Source organism: Notothenia rossii (assembly GCF_949606895.1).
Source record: "Notothenia rossii genome assembly, chromosome: 4".
In the NCBI taxonomy this organism is placed as follows: domain Eukaryota; kingdom Metazoa; phylum Chordata; class Actinopteri; order Perciformes; family Nototheniidae; genus Notothenia; species Notothenia rossii.
The window spans coordinates 12,410,993-12,436,764 of record NC_136902.1 but is presented as its reverse complement, the minus strand read 5'-3'; the positions used below and the strand labels follow the sequence as shown (position 1 = coordinate 12,436,764).

Below are 25,772 nucleotides of genomic sequence, written 5' to 3'. Positions count from 1 at the left end.
AGTTGATTGTTTAGATTTTATTTTCTAAATGAACACATATTTAGCTTTTATAGAGATGAGACGGATTGTTGGACAGGATGTATCCATTTATTACATCAGCTGAAATAAAATCAGAAATTTCAAAATGGCTTCCAGCAGTGATGTCATTGAGGCTTGACACCCTGGTGGAAGAGACATCACGAGTGGGGTGGGGAAATTATAGTGTCAGCATAGGGGGGCCGGGGTTCTTCACAGGCGCACGCCACAAACAAAGGCTCTCAAATAGGTACAAGGAGCATCATTGATAAGATCTAGAGTTTAAGAGTTAGGAAACAAAACAGCAAAAATATCAATCAATCACACAATTATTTGATGTGTACAATGTCAGAAATTGTCAGTTTTCTAAAGCCTAACTTCACATTTTTAACAAATTAAACAATCTGAATATATTCAGATACTGTCAAGAAGTTGGAGCAGAGTACATTTGAATGGATCAGGTAATCAAATAATTAAAAGGTTAACTAATAGTATATAAATCTTATAAATACTTTAGAGGATTCTACTCTTAATGTTATGTATAAAGAAATGAAATTCCTAATCCAGATTATATAAGGTTATCAGTTACCAAAGATGACTTTTCTAACATCAATTTTAAGAGCTAAATTGACATTGCTGGTGGTAAACAGATTATTAGTGCATACCGTTAAAGTTCATCATCAAGCAGTCTTCTAGACCCTGATAATTGTCGGGTTGGCCGGGAGACCAGTTTTTGGCGACAAACTTGGTACCATCACTCCACAGCCACAAGCCCTCCTAAAAAAAAGTTTAATGGTCAATTCAATCCAAAAAAAAAAATCTATTTTACCCCCATCCAACCATGCTGATAGTTCAGTGTCCACAGCAGTCAGCTTCACCTTGGTTCTATTATATTATACAATAAAGTTAAGTGCAAATTTAATTACGAATATATTCAAGATCAGGCTCAAAGGAGACAAACCCATTGCATCGTGTTTAATATTAAATTACTCACCTTTGCCAAGTCATTGCCTCCAATCCAAGTCTGGGCATTTGCGTTAGTCGCTGTGTTTACGATCTTTCTGATAAATGTGTACACCCCTTGGTTGGGGATTGATGCCAGATTTCCACCAAGGGCAATGCAGTCCACCTAATATGCAACGTGTGGATTGAATAAAATAACATAAAGCAAGTGAGAGAAAAGCGAGAGTTAAATGAGGAAATAGAAGTGAGAACTCTATAAACGTGTTGGTCAGTTATAACTCATATTGTTCCTCGATGTACCTCTGCATCAGCCCAGGTCTTAGCAGCATGCTTGTACATGTAACAGTGATCTTCAAACGGAGTCCATCCAGAAGGGCAGGTCTTACATGGGACATGGCATGGCTTTTCTAAAGATGATAAGGACATTCATTAATCTGGCATGGAATAAGTGTGAGAGGAAAAGCGTTACAGTGATACTTTATAGTTTGGGAGCAATTTAAAACCTCAAAGAAGTGCCGTAATCATTCTTCCTCTCCATATTGGTGGAGTGACTACAAAAATATTTTAAATTAATAATCCTTGAGGAGAAATCCCCTCTTTGTGTTACTATTCCTCACCAGCAGCTCAACAATTTAACAATGTAACAAAAACCTTAATTTTGGAAAATAATTAATTGTTAGAGCAGCAGGTAGAAAGTTCAAGTCACTTTATAATTACCAACCTTCTTTCTGTGCCTGTGAACACAAAGAAAACATCATTATCAATGGATTAATAGGAACTTCATTGTATATGTTATTGTGTGTTATTCAATACCTTATTATAACCCTACAGATCTTGGTATATAAATGTATTAGTGTGCGTAAAACTTACATTTGCTCCACTCCACAGTCCACTGGTCAAACAGAGGACCACAATGAAATGAAGACATGAAGCCATCTGTGTAAAGAAGCAGTATATTAATAAGTTAATGCATCATTTAAAAATATATTTGATGTCTTAATGTGTACCTCAATTACAAAATTAAAAAAGATTCTAATTCAGAAATAGAGAAGAAAATAAAGTAATATGCACAAAAGTTTGGAGGTTTTACTGAAACAAGACATTGTAAAGCACCAGACATGAAAAGGTGATTTCACTTTTTCACAAGTGAAAACTAAACGTAATAATGAACATATGATATCTCTTTCTGTAGGTATCGATCAAAACAGATGAAGCCATAATGATAGAAAAGTATGAGAGCCTTACCTTGATGATCAGTTGAGGTTGCACTTGCAGCAGGGGGACTTTGAGAGGGAAATCCAGAGTTTATATACCTTCTCTTGATGTATTGACAGACACTTGGTTAGCATGTCCTTTGTATAAATATTGTGTAATCTATTGGCTCGGACTTGAGTGAAACCAGAATACTCTTCAAACAAGATATGGATCCACTGCCTGTTCAGCTATCAGCCACAGCATGTCCAACATACATTTAAACTCCAACATATTCAAATATTTAAAAAAATAATTAACAACATGCGTACATTTTCATCCCACTCTGACAAATCTATACCTTTTCTTTACATGTGTTTCACTGAGATAATATCATTTCGCAAACGTTCGCCTCTTGACACCATTGTTCTTACTGGACCCACTGAAACAAATTATTTATAACCTTCAAGTACACAAATGCAAAATACAGAGAGAAAGTTCTGCTATACAACTCTCACAGTATATGTTATATGCAGGAGCACCGCCAGGGATTTTGGGCCCCATGAAAAGATATCACATTGGTTACTTACATTTTTTTTCTCTTAATGTTCTACAATTGTTTGGGCCCCTGTCAGTCACGGGCCCTTAGAATCGTCCTAACTTTTCACCCCCTTACGGCGCCCCTGGTTATATCCATCCCTGCCTCCAAAAGTATGTGTACTTTAGGTTAGGGGCCAGTGGTCATTGTTTACTGTTCTTGTGTTAAAAGGTGTTTTATAAATTAACTTGCCTTTCCTGGCTTTGATGCTCTGATATCGTCCAATTTCCTGGACTTCGTAAGTACAAGCCAAGAGATAACTCTGTGTACATAGCCAGGTCCATAAGAAATAACCCCATTTATCAAATCTGTTGGCATGCATTCATTCAATACCTGGCACTGTTTACTCCTAACCTGTTGTCTTTATGTGTGACAGTCGTCCAGGATGTTCCATGTTTACCAGGGCCACCCTTATGCCCACCAACCTTTGCTCATCTGACTCGATGTCACAATACTATTTTCGTAATACCGCGACACACTTTTTATCCAGTTCATTGGATATGGTGATGATAAGTGAACGAGGTCACTTAAATGTGAGTATTTGTGAAAAAACCTTAACTAGGCTGTTGTTATGAAAGCCTATTGAAGACAAGAATATAATTATAAAAATGACGAGTGATAATGGATTATGACAGACAAGAGTCAAATGCAACCACTTACGGTTGGTACTAAAAATATTTTCCTACAGTAGGTAATTGTATAGAAAACTAGAAATACTTTGTTAAAAGGTGCTTTATAGGTATTTGTGCTTAACCAGATTTAGTGTGATAAATTAAAAACAGCTTCCATTTCTTTTTTATTTAAAAAAAACTATAGTTGTGAGAATAAATAACAACACCAGCATCAGTCAAATTGTTACTTAAAACATTGGTATCGACTGAGAAATGTCACAATGGTGCATCTCTAATATAGTTTTTAAATATGCAAACAGTTACCATATGCACATGCCAAATAAATACAGAAGTTGAGGTTTATTTCCCATTAACAGGCAAACAGTTCAAGTTTTAGCTTTAACAACTATACTAATGCATTGTAGCCCAAAAAGAAGAAGTGTTTGGAACTCTTCCAAAGAAAGATGATAGTCATGAGTTTGCTTCTTTACTTTCCTTTCAAAGCTCACTAGATCCGTGAGCATCATATTGCTCTTTTTTTTCTTCTTCATTGCTTAATTAAATTATTTTTTCAATACAACACTTGGTTGTAAAATACTCATACTCTCAATACTCATGAGAAAAAAACACATCACACCACTGCAGCCTAAACCAAGGACAACAGCAAATCTTAAATGGTAAACTGGATTGTATTCTTCTTAACCTGACGTCTACTACATTTTTATTCTTTTAAGTTTTGCCTTTTTATTTTCATAAAATAAAAGTAGCCATGACCTGAGCCTTGAGGCGGTGAAGAAAATCGGCATGTATGGATTTAAAGTGCATTTGTCAGTGAATCAATTATTTCCCAGACAAAGTGACAAAGTATGTCCGTCTCTCAAGATGAACCAGAGTGTTAAAACTCACAGAGGGCCACCTTTCTGCAGGTAGAGCTTTGCTGACAATCATCCCATGCACACTGCATTCTATCGTGCTGCTAATAAGTTATTAAAGGTCCCATGTCATGGCCAGTTCTACTGATCATATTTCCATCGTTGAGGTCTACTAGAATAGATTTAAATTGTGCAATTTTCCCAAATCACATTGGTTTCTCATACAGCATCTCTGTATAGTATGTGTATTCACTCTCTGTCCTAAACGGCTTGTTACTCTGCAGACCGTACTTTTCCCACTTTAGTTCCAATTTACTTCCGAAATGTTACGTTCACAACAAAAAAATCCGGAACAAAAATTAGTTAATGAGAACCTTTTTACCACCTTTTCCGTCCCTGCTAGAGAGCAGGGACTTCCGTTGGAGAAGAAGGTTCCTATTTCTGATTGGCTGGGCGGATTGAAAACCACGCCCCGTAAAACTCCCAAAAAGTTTTGTGAAGCCACCATTTTATTATCCTTGCATTAGCATTAGCCCAGCGCACAAACACAGAGAGACTAACTTATGGCAACACAAAAGAAAACATGGGAGCGGTGGAGATGAGTGTCAGTCCCCAACTCCGGGAACTTCTGGTGGCAGTATATGCCGTGTAGTTGTTTGCGGCTTGCTAGTAAACCCAAAGCAGAAGAAGAAGTGACATCAGCTGCTTAATTTGCCTAATCCTGCCCCAGGGACTTATTCCGGTGTGAACGCGATCTGTATCTGATGAACCTTTGTGGGGAAAGTACTGTGGTGTGAAAGCGCCTAATGGGACGGGTAATAACCGGAAAAGCATGACATGGGGCCTTTAACATAAAGAAAAAGCCTAAAATCACTTTTTTGAAAAGGACATAAAATTACTTCTTAAACGCTGTTAGACTAAGGAGTCAAATCACAGGAAAAAAACATACATAACAAACACATATCCAGTCACAAAACAAGTCATTAAAAAAGGCCTTACCTTCAGATGAGCTTCTTACTCGACCTATTGCAGGATTTAGTAAGCCTTTCCAGTCCGTTTAACTCTTAGCCGGCTCCATGATAACTCTGCATTGTCTTGAAGTTAGAAAATGTGTTGCTGGTTGACAGCCACGCACTGATAGTTCTGACTCTCCGACGCCATTATTGTGCCCTTCAAATTGCCGCCGCGCTACCTTCGTCTCCTTATCGTCAATTTTAAATGTAGACTCCACTTTGTCGTTTGTCCATATGCGTAAAACATCAGTTTTCCCGTTATAACAGTTAGACATTTTGGTCGTGAAGTTAGGGCTCCCTGGGTGACCATCAACCGTTGCTTGGCAGTGGCACTGGTAACTACCGTTATAGCTAACTTTGCCATGTAGCTTAACGTTAGAAAAATGTGTAGCTCAATTAAGCCCGGAACACTTTAATATAAAATAAGTCTAATATAAGACTAAAGTTTATAATGGGGACCGGAAGCTAGGGAGGCTGTGGCTCAGTGGAGGGTGGGCTGGACTTTGAATCAGGGGATAGCAAGTTCGAGTCCTGTCGTTGTGTCCCTGGGCAAGACACTTCACCCCAAATTGCTCCTGAGGGGATTGTCCACAGTACTGAATGTGTGTAAGTCGCTATGGATAAAAGCGTCTAATAAATTACATGTAATGTAATGGACCGCCGAATGGAAAGTGAAGTCCTCAGTAACATTTCAATGATTTCCATTGAATGTTTCCATGTCAGGAACACAATAAAAACTCAAAAAGTTGGCAGGTAAGTACACCAGCGAGCTAACTGAGATCCAAGATGGCGGATGACACCTTTCCATTTCTTCCTCCCTCTCTGAAAGGAGCTAAGAGCTGCCCAGTTAAATAATTAAGTATCTGATCAAAGGAATATTACAAAAATCTTCTGTTATAACAAAAAAACGCAGTAATACCTGAGATTGACCGGTCAAGTAATCAGCCTAAAAAAAAGTTTGAGTTTGTTATTTTTTTAATTAAAATAAATCACCAATACACAACATGCACTGTGCATGTAGTGTATTTCCTTAGATTGCTGGTAGTGCCTTGTTAAGACTGATGCATGCCTCCAAAAGCTGCAAGCAGGAGAGCAAACTGTTTATTTGTTTTACAGCAGTGGGTTATCTAGATTAGAACAAATATGGTTTGAAGAAGAATATTTGAGATAAAACAGATATTATTTGGAAATTATTACATGTACTTTTTTTCCATCAAATGTTGAATTTAGGATTTTACAACGCCCTCGAGTTACTTGAAACGTTCAAATCACAAGTCATAAAACAATCCAACAAAGTTACCACTCTAATTTTACAAATTGTGAAATAATAATATAAATGTAGCCCAATCTTAATCTGCAACTGTGCAGAAATACCAAGGTTAGACCGAATAAATAGAGAATTAATAAAGACAAAAAGCCACGCAGCATTTGAATGTGGATTTAGGTTTCAAATGTCAACGTTAGGAATTAGGCTTCAATATTTATTTAAAAGGCCAGCCAGTGACAGAGGATTAGAGGCAGTAGTCATGTCCATTTACTGTCATTGCATACACTTTGATACAACTCAAAAATTAGGATAAACAGAGAAAAACAAAAGAAATACAAACAGCAACATTCTCATCCCTTCACCTGAAATTATTATACAAACAAAAATAAAAAAGTTTCTAAATCAAATAAGCAGCTGCAATTTTTCTTGAACCTTAAATACAATTATTAGCTTTATACACCCAGCTCAACTGTTACTTAGGTTGGCACATTGATACACAAACGGCAACAAACTCAAAAGGTAATGAAAAGCTGATGAAATCTGTATGACGTCCTGCTTTTGGTTCATCTCCTACAAATGATATCACAAGCTCTTCAAAAGATGGAAATATTAATATAATATATTTACATGTTCAAATAAGCTCAATATTTAGATTATTAGATTTTGGATCAGTTTTATGGTGTTAATGCTCTGTCTTCAGTCTCTCAGCACAAGAACAATAAAGTTAAAGATGTTGACTTTTGCTTAAAATATCAATAACACGTTCTCCTCCCTTCCATCTAAAAACATATTGAAGGATGGAGGAGGTCTGCTGATATTTTAAGTGTTTTTATTGTTAACAAATCCCATAAAAAGATCCAAACCATCAATGAAGACATTGAGTTGAGAGCCACTATCAAAGTAATGAAAGAAGACTAACATGTTGGTTGTTGTTTTTTGGGATACAGAGTTTAAATAATCTGTTTAATAGACAAATCTGTTAATAAAGACACCACTGATGTTTTATTCTTAACTGAGTATTAGCTATGATTTAACAGACTTTACCGTGTCATATTTGACTTTGAATGGTACCATACCATGATGCAGACTTGATCCACAGATTGTGGAAAATCACATATTCTGTCAATTCTAAAATGGTTGCTGATTATATTACCAAATTAAAATCATACTCTTGCATAATTTCCAGCTGGTGGGATTGACTTTGGTACTTCATTTGAAGTCTTATTTAATAATTAAACACAAAGTTTAGACACATTACAATTTGTTAACATAAGAACACAAACAAATGTGTTATGTTATTGGGAAATTCAAGACACCTTTTTCCCTTTTTAACATTAGACCTGCAGATTCTTTGAGAGGAGCGGAGCATTTGGTGTCCTGAGCTACGTGACACTGAACACACTTTCCTAATTTCCACCAGATTGAAAAGAAATAGCCCAAGCACTTCTCTGCAACTTCAACAAATAGAAGAAGTAAAAGAAAATACAGCGTGCAGTCACACAAACAGACAAACCCAACATATCCTATGTCAAAAACCAAAGAAATATGACACAAAACTACATGTTTTTAGAAAATGACAATAGAAATTAAAACTAGTAAAAATATTGAGCGTAATCATCAGTTCACTTAACAGTTCTATGGCAGCGAGCGAGGGGAGGAGATAACTTGTTGTATTAACTACAGCACTTCACATTAGCCTTATTTCAGTGTGGAAACACTTTAAAGAGACAGCTTTAAAGTTGGGTTGTTTGAGGTATTTATCAATATTGAGTGTATAACTCACAGAAGATGGCGTATGGTACACTACCAGTTTGCGAAAGAAACAGAAGAACCGGCAGGAAGATAAGCTAAGGGCTGCTGTCGGGAGGGGCAGCAGCTAAACGTATTCTAGCCACCTAAATACATCAATACCAGTTTAAGCGTAAGGCAACACGTCTGTCAGAAAGTGCTGTGCTGGGGTTTTTAAGCCATTATCTGGGCTTTCTTCCAAACTAAACAAGTAATTTTACCTCACACAGAAAGAAGGTTAACGGTCTAATGCTTAATCAGTTGGGTTGTTTGTGATATTGTGTGACTTTGGTGAATCTGAATCAACCCTTAGAAACACCATAGTCACAAAATAACAAACAAACCAACTGATCGAGGCAGCGGTAAATCAGCCACTCCTGTGTTCTTCAAAGTAAATGTTTTAGCAAAATTACTTCAGTTTCCAGTAAGAAAGAGGTGTCTGACAGCAGGATAGAGTTGCACAAATATTCTAAATATAGCATACACTCAGGCTGATATAGATTTATTTCGAAGTTGTCCAAATGTTTATATTGTATCCATATGTTTGGCTGCTGCTATTTATGTTTCTTTCACCAAACTGGGGGCTTAACATCCGCAGTAGGTTCTACACTGATTTCTGGTAAGTACTTCATACAACCCCACCTTAAACAAAAAAGACGAACCATCTCTTAAAGGAGCACATACTGTTATGTTGGATTGGCGTAACACTGGGTAGTAAGTGTTTCCCTGCTCGACCTCTTCCACACGTTGGACTCAGGGACGGTCTTTCACCAAACAGCCTCTGGCTTCTCGCCCTCGAACACACCACTGCCTTGTTAGTTTTTTGAAAAAGCAGCAAATCGGTCAACTTCTGGAAAACGTTTCAACATACAGACAGGTTTAATTTGTACCCTTTGTCTGCTGCTTTGAAAATGATTACTTCTTCTACAGAAGAGTGAAACCTCCACCAGTAACAGATGTTGTGTCTCTACCTGCTGCTTGTTTACAATAAAAGGACAATGGGGTTAAATACAGGCTCTGCTGCACACCGCTCACACTTATCAGGAGCTAAAGGTTGTTTGTTGGACAAGACCAAGTTCATGTAGGTTCTCCTTTTCCTCCTCTTTTTCTTCTTCTTCTTCTTTCCTCGTTGGGTTTGAGGCCGCTAGCATGCGGCTGCTATCTGAGCCTCACTGCGAGGATCCTGGAGGTCCTCACATGTTGGGGCAGCATCTGTTCTGGAAGAGCTGGTCCACCACCGAGGAATCGGCCAGCGTGGAGATGTCGCCCAGGTCTCGTTCGTCACAAGCGATTTTGCGAAGCACCCATCGCATGATCTTACCTGCAGAGAGCCAGAGAGGATGTATTTGTTTTATGTAAAGCTGACTTAGAGCTTTATACTCTATATAAATACTATACTTTTTGTTTGTTGACATTGGCTTTGTTAATTTGAAACCAAGACAATTTAGTTTTCTTTTTTTCAGTTCAAACTTTGCTTCAGAACCCAGAACCTTAAGGACAAAATGTCACCATTGAAACTCATTAAAACTACAATGTTCGATCCCACTGCCATCACAGCATGAAATCCCCTTTATATTATATCAGGCTCTCAATCCTGAGCCCTGGTTTCCACATTTTAGTCCTAGATCGATTTAATTTCCTCATGGTTGCTAAATAGAGCAAATACATGCTATTTTCTTCTGGTTTTCTTGCACATAATAAAATGCAGATTACAAGTCACTGATACTGCGGCATTAAGTAACCAAACTGGCGTTTTAAAAAGGTTAAAATCCCAAAAATGAATGAATATTTGAAGAAAAAAAAATGGATAATGTTAATATACAATATATAATCAAATAAATAGTCATTTTCTACGCTGTGATATTTTCGAACCAAGTTCCAGTCACATATGTTGGGTTTGAGGGACATTTTGGAGCCAATATCTCAAATATAAAAACCACAGAAATCTAAAACCCCTTACAGCAAGCAGGAAGTGAAAAGGAGGGCTTTTTTTCCAACTTGAAATAATTCATCCTTTAAAACAGTAATACAACAAGGGTTTAGTTGCATCTCAAAATATACTAGTGTTTTTCAGAAGTCAGGTTTTGCTCTGAAGTTCCTCCTCTATGAGTTCAGCTAACAGCTAACTTTATTCTGACAATTACTCAACCAGCTCTGTGTAACTTTGGTACATGTACCTGATCGGGTCTTGGGGAGACCTGGAGCATTCTGGATGAAGTCTGGTGTAGCGATGGCACCGATCTTCTCCCGCACTGCGAACACAAAAGACAAGATCACATCAGATTAGGACTATCAATAGTGAGTAGAGATTTAAAAATGCATAAAAAGAAAGATATCTCAGGCAGAACTATATACAATACATTTGTCAGAAATTGTTTTGGAAACCTTCATTGAAGCACTTTTCTGAATAGAAAACATAGATAGCGCCCTCTGCTGTTCATAAAAAGCTACAATGATTGTTTTATTTTACTGTCTTTATATGTTTGCATTTCTATTGAACTGCTTCTCAATAAATAGTTATCAGATCTTTCTGCCTGACGAGGATACAATTTAAAAAAACGTGTATGCACCTTTCCCTGACCAGGCTGTGTTTACCGACCTTGTCTTTTGAGGTCGGCCTCCAGCGTGCGGTTGAACGTCAGTCCATCTGTCAGAGTTACGAAGCAGTAGAGGCTTTCTCCTTTCACAGGATGAGGTCTGCCCACCACCGCAGCCTCGGCAACGGCCTCGTGCTCCACCAGAGCCGACTCCACCTCCGCTGTACTCAATAAGTGACCTGCAGGGAAAGAGAGGAGCAAAGGGAGGTGTTTAATGAATCTTGGCTTTTAGATATTCCCCATTTAATCACAGAGGGCTCAGCGGTCGGTCTTACCGGAGACATTCAGCATGTCGTCTATCCTCCCTGTAATCCAATAGTATCCATCCTCATCTCTACGGCAACCTGTAACGGATGAATAATAAAATCATTTAAAATAAAAAATGCAACAAAAAAAAGATATAAAAGGAAATAAAGAACAAAATATATTAAAAGTAGGTCTTATCTCTCACCGTCTCCTGTGACGTAGTATCCCGGAAACTTCTTGAAGTACACGGTTTCAAACCTCTGCTTGTTCCCGTACACCGTCCTCATCACACCGGGCCACGGCTGTTTGAACACCTGTTTGAAAGCAGAGGGAGCAGAAACAGATCAAAACACATGACCAGTGAATACATCAAACATCATTAACATGTGGTGGTGATGATGATGATGATGATGATGCTGCTCACCAGGTACCCTTCGCTCGGTCCCTCCAGCTCCTCTCCAGACTCATTCAAGATGGCCGGAACCACTCCGAAGAACGGGAATGTCTGGAGGACAGAAGTGATAGTGAATAAAAGTTTGTTTTTATTGGATTTGTGTTTAATTACTACCTTAAACTTGGTGTTATAATACACGTAGGATAACATTGTGTAAATAATCAAACGCCTTGTGAAGCTGACAATTGAGCGGCCCGACCAAGCAAGGAGGCAGAACGTCCAAAATACAACCCGGTGTGGGCATTTATTAAAATCATACACATATGATATGACACACAGCCTCAATCCTGCTGTTTCTCCCTGAACACAGCCTGCAGCCACAAGGATCTCACACACACTCCCTCTCTAACAGCAAAACCCCAGAGCCTAAATGCCCAACCCAATCAACCCAACAGGACACAGGTGAGGGGGGAGGAGGCAACACAGGGCACCAGGTGCACACAATCAACTACAGACATGGGGAAAGGGAACACTTTTCAACAATAAAAAACTAAACAACCCGTAACGGAGGCCGAGATCTATGAGCCCAGAGATCACCTCCGTGACACGCCTCTTAAATAATTTCTGATTCCATACACTTTTTCAATGTCTTAAATGTTTTTTTGATCACTTCTTTCTTCTTCTTTTGTGTCTTTTATTTTCAGTTGTTTTCCAATAGCATTCATGCAACATTGTTAAACATGTTCAAAATGTATTTAATTCAATCATTCACAGTTTGTTCTAATCCATTTGAAAGTGTTAAAGCACAACTGTGTTATAGACAAGTTTACGCGCCAAAACACGGGTAGCGCCATGACACTACACAAATGCACTTCATTTCCGCCGGAAGTCTTTTGCACAGCGTCTGTCGGTGTAAACCGATGTAAACAGTCAGACGGGCACTGGTGTAAACACAGCGATTTCGATGCTAACAGTGATGCTAGCTTGGGAACACGATTCTACTTCTTTGACTGGAGATGGCGTTACTCTCCCCCACCCGAATTCAGTGCAAAACTGGGAGGATAACATGACGACGTGGCCCAGCATAAAACCAAAATAAACTGCCTTATTTAGGTCATGCCCACAGGAGCCAACAGTTGTCTGTTGTTTACATAATGCACAATTTACATGATCTCTTTATGCTGTGCAATATATCATATGTGCCTGTACTGTTTGAGTGAAAATAAAGTTTGATGTAATTTAATTTCATTATTGCACTGTTATTGCATTATTGCATTTCATATGTTCCTTAGAGTGCTACAATTTCTTTTAACACAGTTCATCATTCATATTAAGCTCATACTGTACATAAATAACACTGAATTAATTAATTGTTGAGAGGAAACTAAAGAAATGGCTTCAACAAGAAAGATCACATGTTTAATCCTAACAGGTATTACAAATTAAAATATAAAAGCAGCCCACACAATTACATCACTATGAAAATATTCATATATAATATTAAAAAATACAATGCATGCAGTATTTGTTGTGTTTATCTGTATTTAATGAACAACATGGCTGGGTGCTGGGTGCTGGTTTGTGGTCGTAGCACTCTCTATCTAACCACTCGTTCAGGTGCTTTCTCGAGTGATTGCAACCAACTACCGCACACGTAGTTCCCGAACCACTTTTCTTCATGTTGTAATTCTTATATCCTCTTTGTCTCTGCGATATCAGTGCTTTGTCGGCACAACGGAGCTAGCTAGCAAAACAAACCCAGTCCGCCAAAACGGAAGTGCATTGCATCGAAGGGAGGAGTTCATGATGTAGAGCGGAAACGGCTCAATAACTTGTGTATATTTGATTTACTCACAGCAGATCCAGGTTTCATGGGTGTGGCTGCAGGTAGAGGAGTCAACACATGGCCGCCCTGAAAGGCCAGAGAACATCCAGTTAGAAGAGGGTTTTATCCCACAGCGTGTGAATAACCTGTGTTTCCAGCAGAGGCCAGCCACACACTGCTACTACTGAATAATAATAATACATTTAATTTGAATAGTGGCTTTCTAAGTGATCAAACACTTCAAACAAGCATGCATACAAATATGATAACAAAAGATACAATAAAATAAATAAGAAAAAAAAAATGCAGGGTAAATATTGTATTTTAAATTGTCAAGACTGTAGAGAAGGCCATCCTTTCCTGCCCATTTAACATTGATGAATGTAAGACATACTGGATGCCACTTAGTGGATATGTAATATTATAACTTACGGTTTCTGTCTGCCAGAAAGTGTCCACAATGGGACATCTCTTCTCTCCCACCACGTTGTAGTACCACTGCCAGGCCTCGGGATTGATCGGCTCTCCCACCGTCCCCAAGACTTTCAGAGATTCCCGCTTATACCTGCAGAGAGAGCGTCACTTACCACAGGAACCGTTCGAACGGCTCTCTTGCGTGACCAATAACATGTTAGATTATGATGGTCTGAGGTGACTCACTTGTGCACCGGCTCTTTGCCGTACTTCATCAGCAGCCTGATGGCGGTGGGAGCCGTGTAGAACTTGGAAACATGATATTTGTCCACAATCTCCCACATACGGCTCACATCTGGGTAAGTAGGCAGGCCCTCGAACTGAAACACGCATAACAAAACGTAATTATATAAGAACTTAAACAAAAGAGATTTTAAAAAGAAGAGGAAATTATATAATTAATAAAATAAGAAGTATATCTATAAATAATTGTATTTTAAGGACAAAGAGTATTGTATGCTGTACAACTTGTTAAGACCCCTGAGGGAAACATTTGAAAAGAAAGTGACTTAAGCTCTATCTCTGGTCTAATTAAAAAAAAGAAAAGAAATGTCATTAAAACTAAAAAGCGTTTTCCACCTGTAAGGCTTTTATTGTCATCCATGAAAAATCCTATAAATAAAAATCATAGAACAGATGTATTTAAATGAAGCTTTCTTTAGTTGCAGATAGAATCAGCCACCACCTGCAGTCAGACACAATAGAGTTTGTAAAAACAGGAAGTGGAGTAATGGCAGCGGCCCTCACTCACCAGGACGCTGGTGGCCCCGTTGGCCAGCGGGCCGTAGGTGATGTAGGAGTGTCCGGTGATCCAGCCGATGTCTGCCGTGCACCAGTACACGTCGTCGGGCTGGTGGTCGAACACCAGTTTGAAGGTGGTGGCGGTGTAGAGCATGTAGCCGCTGATGGTGTGGAGCACTCCCTGCAGGCGAGAGGAGCGTTGGGAAGGATTTGACGCAGTGGATGATTTAAAAACATTGTGATTTAAAAGAGAAAAAAGACAAAAGCATCTTTTTGTTGCGTGATGGAATCAAATTATAGAGATATTTTTATAACTGTTATTCTACGGACGAAAAGTTTATTATTCCGCCGGTATTTTGGCCCTCTTCTCCTCCCGCATTGAACATCGAAGAAACTCCGTTCAAACATCAAAACGTTCAGCTCGGTCGGGAATCGATGGTTCTTACTTTTCTCATTCATAACTTTCATAATTCCAGAGATACATCCCATAATACATCACATTTTTAACATTGAAGTCAATGGAGAAAATCTTCAGACTTCAACAAATCTTCATGCAATTCAACTGCTAACTGTTCATTCATACTTTCACTCAGACACCTCATTCCAACTTTAAAATGTTACACATCTTTCTGACATTATTCGTTTAAAACAACTTTTAAATCTGATTCTTACTTTTAGAGATATTAAACATTGTTCAGACCTTGTTTTAGAGGTTTTCTTCACATTTTAACATTAACTAGTGTGTGATGTCACAGCTAGAGTGGAGGGCAGCTTGAAATTCGCATTCATATATATTTTTTTAAACTGCCATAATTCCCAAACCCTACATTCCTGAGACATAATTTATCATGACAAATGTAGGAAAACCTCTCGTAGCTTGAAAAATGACAAATAATTAAGCTAAATAATTAAACAAAATGCTTTTTGAGGGCATGAAGTAACAAAAACGTTCAACATTCCTCCATTAAACCCCATTGCAATTTCAGGCAGATATTTCCTCACGGTAGCAGCCGCACACCTTTAGTTAAACTGCCAAAAAGGCCACATTATTAACCCGAAACTACACAAAAATTACACTTCAGATACTCAACTTCCTTGACATGCTTCACGTTTTGAAATTTCACAGATATCTGTTACGGTTCTTCCACAAAACGTTCACATGTAAGACGTTCATCTCTCATTCAGAACAATGAAGCCTCTGATCTCTACAGAGCTCGTTAGCTCAACTATAAACACCTGTGTAATGGAACACGATGATGTCATCACTCCAACTGACATGCTCAGAGCAGCAGACTTCAGATAGCAGTGTGCAAACAGTCCAGCCGTGAAGACATCTACGGGACAGTTTTGAGATTTCTTCAAATGCTGTTGCCATGGCAACACAATGAAACCTTGAAACACGGTTTTCTCATAACTTCAGTGAAAATACTCCAAACAGACTAGAACTTCACAGGTTTGGTAACGATACAGCCATCAACGCATCTAAGCGTAGTATGGGGTGTCATCAAATGCCGTTACGATGGCGACAGACCACTCGCCATGAAACACGATGTGGCTTTAAGTCCGATCGACACGGTCCAATCGTCCCCCAATCTTCACTTGTATATCACCGGTCCATGCCTCAACAGCTCTACGCCAATTCTGAGATCTCACCATATGCCGTTTTCCTCGCCATAAAACATGATGTCGCTATAACTCCTATGAAAATGTTGAAAAAGTGCTCAAACTTCACATGTGTACTAACAGTCCAGCCGTGAAAACATCTATGGGACAGTTTTGTGATTTCTTCAAATGCTCGCCTTGAAACACGGTTTTCAAAAAACTTCAGTGAAAATACTCCAAACAGCCCAAAACTTCACAGGTTTGGTAACGATGCAGCCATCAACGCATCTAAGCGTATTATGGGGTGTCGTCAAATGCCGTTGCCATGGCGACAGATCATTCGCCATCAAGTTAGTTCACAAGTTTGAGTTCAAATATTCTGCTGCTTTTCCAAGCCTTTTTACTTTCTTTTCTTCTCTCATCACACATTCAAGCCCCCTGTGTTCATGTATCATTTCAATCTAAATTCTTCACTTTCTTCTTACACATTACAATTCAGCATAGCAGTTTAGCGTCAGGTTTTCAGCATAAAGCATTCACACTAGCAATTTCTTCAGGAATTGCATTCTCTAGTTATCATTTGTTGCTGGAGAATGAAAAATATGAATTGCTTCAAATTATGTTATATGTATATTTCATCGCATTATTTTTACTTCAAACCTCTTTAAAAACATATTTAATGATATTTAATTGTTGAAGGGTGTCTAAGATCTACGTTTTTAACTTCCAATAAAAGAAAATAACATAATAATTTGAACATTTTCAGACAGCTCGCTTCAGTTTTTACATTTTAAAAGTGTATTTGTATGGATGAGTGCTGTGTGCTGTGTGCAGTGTGCGTGTCTACTCTACCTTGGGTTTGCCGGTTGAGCCGCTGGTGTAGAGGATGAAGAGAGGATCTTCAGAGTTGCACCACTCTGGCTCACACTCGTCTGAAGCTCCACGTACCAGAGCGTGCCAACACAAGTCCACCTTGGGGTTCCATGAGACCTGCAATCAAACACACACAGAAACACACAGAAACGTGCACAGACAGGACAAGTGAATACAATATTCATGATCCATGTCAATCAGGTAATTGACATTGAAATGACAGATGTTTTTATATGCTAAAATAAAAGGGAAAGAAAGTTAGTTTGACAAACTAGTTGGGAGAGGAGTGCAAAACGTGAAATCTGTAAATCTCAGTTACTGTGAAGCAATCAATTAAGTGCATTAAGGAAACAAACAAAAGTCTTTTTTTTCCAAATGATTTCCTTTCTGAAAATCAGAGCTGAATAACTTACCATCTGATATAAAATAAGATCTCAAAAATAAGGTAAATATAAGACAGAAGGAAAGATAACAGATAAATCAAGATAAGGAAAAACAAGATGTATGTTTGTAGCTCTGAGGAGAACAGGAACACAGAGGAAATTAATCTGGTTAATTTAAATTAAACTGAGCTTTAACATGTTTTGGATTAATCTCATTCGCCTTCATTCTGCCACAAAGAGTCAAGTTAGCCTCTGTTGACGAGTGAATCGATCCTGATCTGTCCAGTCAAACCCACAACTCACACAGTATTACACAAAAAGCGGTTTAGATTAAGATTAGTAAGGAAATCACAACAATCTTCAGAGACAGCAGGTCATTGGGCTGTGTACAAGTGAGCAGAAAGTGTAAAACTGCAACACAAAGGGTGAGTTCTCAACAGATAGAGAGAAAACCAGTGTTATCACCAATTCAACAGACGGCCCAGAAAACATCTGAGATTATTGCTTTATTTCATGTTAAAGTGCAATTTTCTGTCTTAATTCAGATTTTCAAGCAGATTTTTCCTATAAAAATTTACTGAAATGTAATCTGTTATCTTCATCAACAAAAAAAATGTTTTGTCTTAATATCAGCGGATAACAGAAAGAAAATGTTCATCACAATTACATTTGTTTGTAAATCAGGGAGGGGAATAATGATACATTTTGATGTTCACAAATGTACTCTGAACCGTCACAAATCACATCTGCTGTTGCTGGGTAAAAACAATAAGCAATAATAATGTCTTCAATTATATCAGATTCAAAAGAAAGATATTATATGTATTATAGAGAAGCATAGATTTAAAGGGCCAACAATTTATGAAGCCTGAAGCTTTCTTTGTTTATTGTGTTCACTCTACAGCAGCAATATGAAAGGGCTACTTGTGGGTCAAATATTCTTCTAAAAAGCCAAAAGAAGAAAGGGTATTACGGGGGTTTAGTGGAGGGAGGAGGGAATGAAAATACCTGCGGAACAGGACGAGTTTTCTTTACCCTCCCTGTCTGTTTCTCCTGCTGGGCGGAGGAAAGGAGGGAGAGGAGGAGGAGGAGGAGGAAGGAGAATTTAATGAGGGAGAGTGGTTATTAAAATCAAATTAAAAAACACAAAATTAAAAGAAAAACCAGGGTCCATAACGTCACCAAAAGTTGATATGGATTGAGGATTAGGAAGCTTTTCAAGTTTAAAAAAATTGTAGTTTTTGAAAAAGACCCAAACCACAAAACCAGTTATAGAGAAGTCAGTAAAAGTCTTTATAGGTGTCTTACTTTGTTAATATAATGGATGTAAAGGATTACAATTACAAAGACTGTTTAAAAGGATAACAAATATATATTTTTAGCTCATTTATATACTTTTGCTGCTTGAAAGTTTAGCATTTAATCAAACAATCAGGTGTATTGCAGTTTAAATGTAGTCTGTTCTCACACCATCAGCAGTGAAATTGATAAATTTCCTTATTTCTCATTTAAAAAAAATTATGAAAAAATTATTTGCAAACCGCGATGTCCAAAAGAAACACTTGTGTTCAAACGACCCGTGTTATTTTCAGCTTTTAGTGGGATTTATTGACAATAAGAAAAATACAGAAAACCACCACCCGTTTTCTTAAAAAATACTGAGAAATGTAATTAGTGTGGTATTATTTACAAGTTAGTCAAATGTACCCTTTTTTAAGTTTTCTGCCAAAACAGGGAGTAGCAAAGTAATGATGTTTTCTTAGGGAAATGTGAACTTAAAATGAAAATATAAACACATAAAAGGACACACCATGATGGGACTGCATGATATGATAAGACAGTATGACCGTAGAGGATCGATCTAACGCTGCAGGAACTCTTTGGCCCGGTCTGGAGCGGTTCGGTTTGGGTTTTTATCTTTTAGTTTATGGTTTACCTGCAGATCAGGACAGGAGCGTTTGGCGGGAGGAGACTGAGAGCCCAGAGGAGTCTCTTCTGCTTCTTTAGACAAGTGCTTCAACATTATACACTTCTGTATAGGGACACCCCTGTGTACACACACACACACACACAGACTTAGTTTTGATAATCACTACATCATACACACTGAGCATATGTTTCTCTGAATGTTCTGTATGCTTAAAGATATTATATGCAGCATTAACAATCATTATTAAGCTTATAATACTAAACTACTGTATATTATTATATTAATTGTGTGTGTGTGTGTGTGTGTGTGTGTGTGTGTGTGTGTGTGTGTGTGTGTGTGTGTGTGTGTGTGTGTGTGTGTGTGTGTGTGTGTGTGTGTGTGTGTGTGTGTGTGTGTGTGTGTGTGTGTGTGACATCTTACTTGTCTCTGCATTTCTGCAGTGCTTCGTCAGCTATGAGCTTCAGGTTGATCAGCTTATCTCCTCGGTAGAAACCATCTGAGCAAATTAGTTGGACAAAGAGAGAGTGGCAGGGGATGAAGAGAGGGAGGAGGAAGAGAAGATAAAGAAATACATCTGGATTCAGACCAGGTTGAGCAAGAAAGTAAGAAAGAACTGATAACGGAAGCTAACTTCGGGCGGGAATGGATATACAGTATGAGCAGGGGTTATGAACATAAGCTGCTGGAAGTGGAAGAAGTAAACTCATGGATTGTACTTCAGTGTGCTACTTAGTTTGTTAAAAGTCCTGAATTCAAAATCTATATTAAAACTGCAAAGTCATAAGAATCCAAATATACTTAAAGTACCAAAAGTTAAGAAGTCACCAAGAAGAACGGCCCATTTCAGAATAATGTGCATTCAATTATTCAATTGTAAAGTGGAGCCTATAGATACATAAATGAAGTCTAAAGACCTCTTTTCTTAACATTTCATTACGCAACCTAATTTATGTATTGATTATATTTGATTGAAGTAACTTAAGCTGTCAAATAAAACAAAATACAATACTCGCCCCTGGATTGGAATGAAGTAAAAGTATAAAGTAGGAGAAAATTGAATTTAGTAAATGCACTTTTTTCCATCAATGTCTGGAGGTACCTTTTTTTTTTAATGTAATACGTACGCTATCGGATACCAAGTCTCTTTTAGGCTCACATCATTTGGTGCACAGGCATTGGTTACATTTCAATGTCATGCTTTTTTAATGTTAAGCCCTGTTTTACAGCATGGGCCTCACCCCTCTGCCGTTTCAAAGGTAGTTGAGAAAGTTTACTAAACGTTTACCATGGGTAGTAAAACTCAACGACACCCAGTGAAGAACAAAGCTGTTTTAACATCCAGGCTATAATTACGTTCTTAACAAGCTAATAAAACTCTCAGAGTGCACATGCCGGTCAGAAGGAAAGGCTCTGATCCAATTACACGACTTCTATGAATGAGAAATGTGTTGTGTGAACTCCAACCAACTGCAGATTTACAGGATTATCTACCCAGACTTTAATCTGGCCAATAAGACTTAGATTACTGGGCTCAGCGCAGCAGCTCGTCTCAACTTATTCTGCCTTTCCTTTCAGCTTCACTAAGGCGCGTTCAGGGACCTGAAACGTTTTAACGCTATTTCAATTTCTCAGATGTTATCTCTCCTGTCATTTCATCTTCTAAAGCTGCCGAGAGTGGAACTGAAGTTTATTTTCTTTTCAAATTATATTGTATATAAATACATTGATTTTTAAAATGTCAGAATATTTTTGAAAGATGTAAATCCGAGTTTGTCAGCGTTCAAAATAATGTTTTTTAAATTGCTTGTTTTGTTAGTCCAAAACCAGAAGATATTTGCTGTACCAAAAAACAGAGATGCAGGAAATCTCCATGTTTGAGAAACGGAAACATTTCATGAAAAAAGTATAAGAACGGTTACAACCCCAATGATCCAGTAGTAATTTGATGATGATACATTTGTCTTTTTTTTATAAGGTAGCAGAATAGATCTACAACAATTTGCTTATCTATCCAGTGGTGTATTTTTTTATGAATCATTCCCTGTACCCCAAAAGGCCTTTCAGATATTCTGCCGTTTAGATTTGTTTTAGTGTTTTTAAAACCCACCTGCTGTGATGAGCAGCGAACACTCCGAGTCCAGGATCCTCTCACACAGAGACTCTGCTGAGAAACCTGCAAACTGGAAACAAAACCCCGCACACACAGTATTAAAGTATTACAAATACAAACTTTATCTTAAACCATCATTTACTATGTTAACATGTTTTTCTCTGCTAAGGAAAAATATGTTTTTATGCACTATTTGTATTTGTTTAAAGGGTGTTGAAGGCATTTCATTTTGTGTGAAGTGGATCCAAAGCAGGAAGCGGATACAAGGATTAGTATTTGTGTAAACTATCAATGGGATGTTAAACGCTCTGATGCAACAAATATTCTTTGTAGCATCCATGTTGCTTCTCTACTGAGACTTGACCGCTTAAGAAGACAACAAAGTCAGTCGTACAACTTTTCCTTCTCTGGAAATAAAACCATCGAAGGAGCAAGTGAGCTCTCTGGGATATGTGCCCTCTTCTAAGTTGTATTTCTAACTCACCCAAGATGGAGTGAACAGAAAATAACTGTCTTTTGAAACCTTGTGAAAATGTAAAGGGTGTTTAAGGCATTTCATTTAGTGTGAAGTGGATCCGAATCATGGAGCGGATACAAGCATTATCTTTGACTTTCATTAAATGTGAGATAGGTCATTTGCGCTGCATTCATGTAGTGTCGGATTATTCTGCAATCTTGCTTCTCTAACTCAGGGGTTCCCAAACTTTGCCTTTGCCTGAAATAAATCTGATGTATACAAGCAATTCTGCGACATTTGCTACATCCGTGCTCTCATCCTGCTGCAGAGCGAAACATTCACTAGCTCTCACTTGCTCCAAAAGCTGAGCAGATTTAGACTCAGTATAGGCAGCTCGATTCTGATTGGCTTGAAGGGCGGTCGTGTGATTCAAAAACAAAAAATATGAAAAGATTGGCATCAAAGGACACATAGATTGATAGATATGCAGTTATTAATAACATCTAAAAAATTAAAATAAATCAAACTTTAAAAAAATCCTGTTTCCCTCAAACTTTGAGTGACCCCCCTGGCGCCCCCTGGCGGCCCCCACTTTGAAAAACACTGCTCTAACTCACCACGATGGAGTGAACAGCTCCGATGCGGACGCAGGCCAACATGGCCACCACCAGCTCCACCACCATGGGCATGTAGATGGAGACACGGTCGCCCTTCTTCACTCCTACAGACACCAAGACGCAGCGCGATCAGGTCAAATACAACTGAAGTTTGCCTTATGGGGCCAACAACTATGGAGTGACCTTCCTTTTAGTATCAGACAGGCTTCTTAAGTGTCCTCTTTAAAATGTATTTTATAAAAGTGTTTTTTATCAGAGGTTGTGTTTTCTTCTCTATTATTTTTATTCCAAATATTTGTTCTCATTGTACTTTATCTAATTGTGATGTTTCTGTGATATGAATAGAGTTGTATTGAGTGTTATATTAAATAAAAGGAGCAATCCTTGTTACCCTGATTTGTTCTTAATAGTTTTTTTATTTTTCTTGTTTCTGTGAAGCACTTTCTAAACTTCTTTTTTGAAAAGTGCTAAATAAATAAAGATTATTATGATTATTAAATGCTGAATAAAAGGAGAAATCACATGTACTCCTGTTTTGCTAGAGGATCAGCCAAGTCTTCACAGCCCTAGTTAATTACACAGTTGTATAAATCCAGTAGATTTAACAGGTTGACGTACCCTGAGACTTCAGGACGTTGGCGAACTGGCAGACCCTCTGCAGCAGCTCTCTGTACGTCACCGTCAGCTCATCCCCCGGCTCGTTGCCCTCCCTGAAAACACATAAAAACATAAAAGAGAAATGTGTGAGAAAAAACATCTAATTTTAACAAAAACTAATCCGTTAGTAAATTGACTGCTACTGCTGTACATGGAGGGTGCATGGGTTTACAGCTCCTTCTTCATTCATATAATCATTCAATACTCAATTAAGAACACGATTGCCTAATCCTTTCTGATACTGGTTTCTACTGCTAACATAATCCCACTCGTTAATCATCACATCATTATAATGAATCTATATTCAATTCAAATTCCTTTTGCTAAAATTATGCCAATTGAAACAATCATTATAAGTAATTGCATTTTTATACTCAATGTATACTCAGTTCAAGACACTTTTTCTTATTCATTACTTACAAGGGTTTATGATACATCCCAATTATTATAAGTAGGGATGCTCTCCGATCGATCTGCCGCCGATCGATATCGGCCGATATTCACTCTCGGCCGATCGATCGGTGTTCTCTATAAAAGCCGATCGAGAGAGCCGATCACATGAAGTAAAATACACTTTTTTCTGTGCGCGGCAAAACAAGCTCGCCAAAATGGCTTCACCGGTCTGGCAGTATTTGAAGGTGTCCGAAAATGACAATACAATTGCGGTATGCAACGTGTGTGAAGCAGAAATCCTGCAGCTCCAACCGCTGTGACGGACCGGTGAGCGGAGCAGAACACACACTAAGAGTTAGACCTAACACACTTAGCTATTTTATCTACCTCTGGAACAAGATAAACTAGTTATACATATATGTATTCTTCACTGTCGGGTAGGGCTGAACGATATATATTGTGTCATGGCGATAAACGCGATATTCACATCGCAGGGACGTGCGATTTTACAAAAAAAATGTTTTAGGACGTGCGATATTAAGTAGGTACATTAACTCAAACACGTCTTGTTACAATTATTTAGCTGCTTGTTACAATTATTTAGCTGCTTGTTACAATTATTTAGCTGCTTGTTACAAAAGGAAAACTTGCGCGGCTCTCATGTCAGGGGTACTTGAGTGAGTGACATGCCGGCTCTGCATGCACAGCAAACCACCAATCACAATCATTCTTGATCAGATCACAGCAGGCCCCGCCCCGCTAGTTTGCAGACCATCAAAACACCGGTAAAAAAATGAGCGAGGCACAGGAGGACAATACCGGCGAGAATGAAGATTTACTTCCAAAAAGAAAAGCAACATCTGCCATCTGGAACTATTTTGGATACAAAAAAGTTCTTCTCTTCTTCATTCACAGATGAACCCCCTTATTTGAGGGTAAGCAACATGCATTATCATGACATGTTAGATCATGACTTAAGGTATGATGAGTCAACCAGTTACGATCCAGACGTCCGTAACTAAAATCCTTCATCCGGTTAAATATAGTTAAAAAAAACGCAATATATATCGCAGGGGAAAAAAATATCGCAATGTCAGTTTTTTTCAATATCGTGCAGCCCTACTGTCGGGTCACTCATTACTGGATCAGCGAGCTGTATGAGATACTGACAGGCTGTCAAGAGAGGGAGAGAGAGGGGGAGAGAGGAAAAGAGAACGCTTCCGCTCATTTCTCCCGTGTTATTATCCAAAGTTAATGTAAACTTGAATAATGTACTTAATTTGAATGTAATAATGATGTTGGTTGTTGTTTGTGGAAGCGCAGTGAATGAGCCCCATTAACCGAGTTGTAAACATCACTTTAAATGGAAGATCCCCATAGGCCCCGCCCACTCGATCGGTATCGGGCGATACTGATTCCGGCGATCTGCCCCAAAATTGGCGATCGGAGCATCCCTAATTATGAGTTACATGTTAGGCTTAATCATTTCTTACGTCATACTGTATGTTTTACAAGCAGGGGGTGAAATCTCATCTCACTATGACATTATTATTGCTGTGTGTGTATATGATACATATTACGTATAACCAAATAACTAATGTTCCAGCATGGGAGGTGTACACATTTCGAAGCAGGTTTATCCAGCCGAGTCACCACTTTTTCTCAATTTAACCATCCATCCATCTTCTCCCGCTTATCTGTGGTCGGGTCGCGGAGGTAGCAGTTCCAGCAGAAGGCCCCAAAACTTTCCTTTCCCATCAACCAGCTCTGACTGGGGGATCCCATGGCACTCCCAGGCCAGTGAAGAGATATAATCCCTCCACCTGGTCCTAGGTCTACCCCTTGGTCTCTTCCCAGCTGGACGTGCCTGGAACACCTCCGAGGCTCCCAGGTGGCATCCTTACTAGGTGCCCGAACCACCTCAACTGGCTCCTTTCGACGCGAAGGAGGAGCGGTTAAACTCTGAGTCACTCCGACTGCAGTACCGCTCCCGCTGCTCCGATTCTCCGGCCCATCTCACGCTCCATTGTTCCCTCACTCGAGAACAAGACCCCGAGATACTTGCACTCCATGGGTCCGATTCACTGCCGAGGACCCGGACACAGCCCTTGCTTTGGGAGTACAGAAATGGCCCTGAGTATAGACTAGGGGTGTT

General features: G+C 38.7%; 3 protein-coding genes across 10 annotated transcripts in view; all 3 read right to left on the bottom strand.

Annotated features, from left to right (window-relative positions):
* The window catches only part of LOC307036425 (galactose-specific lectin nattectin-like), a 28,050-nt gene extending 22,429 nt beyond the window's left edge, over window positions 1–5,621 (bottom strand). Inside the window, exon 1 of one of the 6 annotated variants that reach the window (XM_079676739.1) lies at window positions 5,250–5,621. The gene's annotated coding sequence lies outside the window, so the exon portion shown is untranslated. Of the gene's footprint in view, window positions 1–2,530; window positions 2,718–2,759; window positions 2,860–5,249 lie in introns of those variants that run through there. The other 5 variants (XM_079676749.1, XM_079676747.1, XM_079676748.1 and 2 more) reach the window with 5 other exon arrangements.
* Window positions 66–1,751, bottom strand: LOC307036423 (galactose-specific lectin nattectin-like). The gene is made up of 5 exons (XM_079676735.1): window positions 1,700–1,751; window positions 1,279–1,385; window positions 1,010–1,144; window positions 681–792; window positions 66–290 (listed from the first exon to the last, which is right to left on the bottom strand). Exons 1-5 carry the CDS (start codon window positions 1,734–1,736, stop codon window positions 229–231), a joined length of 453 nt encoding a protein of 150 aa, XP_079532861.1. The 5' UTR covers window positions 1,737–1,751; the 3' UTR covers window positions 66–228.
* Window positions 5,622–6,730: 1,109 nt separating the features above from the next.
* Window positions 6,731–25,772, bottom strand: part of acss2 (acyl-CoA synthetase short chain family member 2) — a 29,682-nt gene continuing 10,640 nt past the window's right edge. The window contains exons 3-19 of one of the 3 annotated variants that reach the window (XM_079675375.1): window positions 23,186–23,277; window positions 22,568–22,671; window positions 21,491–21,563; window positions 19,804–19,879; window positions 19,390–19,501; window positions 18,462–18,506; window positions 17,050–17,187; window positions 14,606–14,776; window positions 14,041–14,174; window positions 13,813–13,945; window positions 13,411–13,467; window positions 11,586–11,666; window positions 11,367–11,475; window positions 11,191–11,259; window positions 10,918–11,094; window positions 10,496–10,570; window positions 6,731–9,639 (exon numbers count right to left, since the gene is read on the bottom strand). In XM_079675375.1, coding sequence (XP_079531501.1) covers window positions 9,512–9,639; window positions 10,496–10,570; window positions 10,918–11,094; window positions 11,191–11,259; window positions 11,367–11,475; window positions 11,586–11,666; window positions 13,411–13,467; window positions 13,813–13,945; window positions 14,041–14,174; window positions 14,606–14,776; window positions 17,050–17,187; window positions 18,462–18,506; window positions 19,390–19,501; window positions 19,804–19,879; window positions 21,491–21,563; window positions 22,568–22,671; window positions 23,186–23,277 — 1,774 coding nt within the window. In that variant the 3' untranslated portion in view covers window positions 6,731–9,511. Of the gene's footprint in view, window positions 9,640–10,495; window positions 10,571–10,917; window positions 11,095–11,190; window positions 11,260–11,366; window positions 11,476–11,585; window positions 11,667–13,410; window positions 13,468–13,812; window positions 13,946–14,040; window positions 14,175–14,605; window positions 14,777–17,049; window positions 17,188–18,461; window positions 18,510–19,389; window positions 19,502–19,803; window positions 19,880–21,490; window positions 21,564–22,567; window positions 22,672–23,185; window positions 23,278–25,772 lie in introns of all 3 variants that reach the window. The other 2 variants (XM_079675374.1, XM_079675376.1) reach the window with 2 other exon arrangements.

What these genes read in the sequence shown, in the direction of transcription:
- LOC307036423 (XM_079676735.1), bottom strand. Translation starts at nt 1,736, where the DNA reads ATGATGTTTTCTTTGTGTTCACAGGCACAGAAAGAAG. An exon ending in TTCACAGGCACAGAAAGAAG is followed by an intron (nt 1,386 to 1,699) that starts GTTGGTAATTAT and finishes TATCATCTTTAG; the next exon opens with AAAAGCCATGCCATGTCCCA. An exon ending in GAGGCAATGACTTGGCAAAG is followed by an intron (nt 793 to 1,009) that starts GTGAGTAATTTA and finishes ACTTTTTTTTAG; the next exon opens with GAGGGCTTGTGGCTGTGGAG.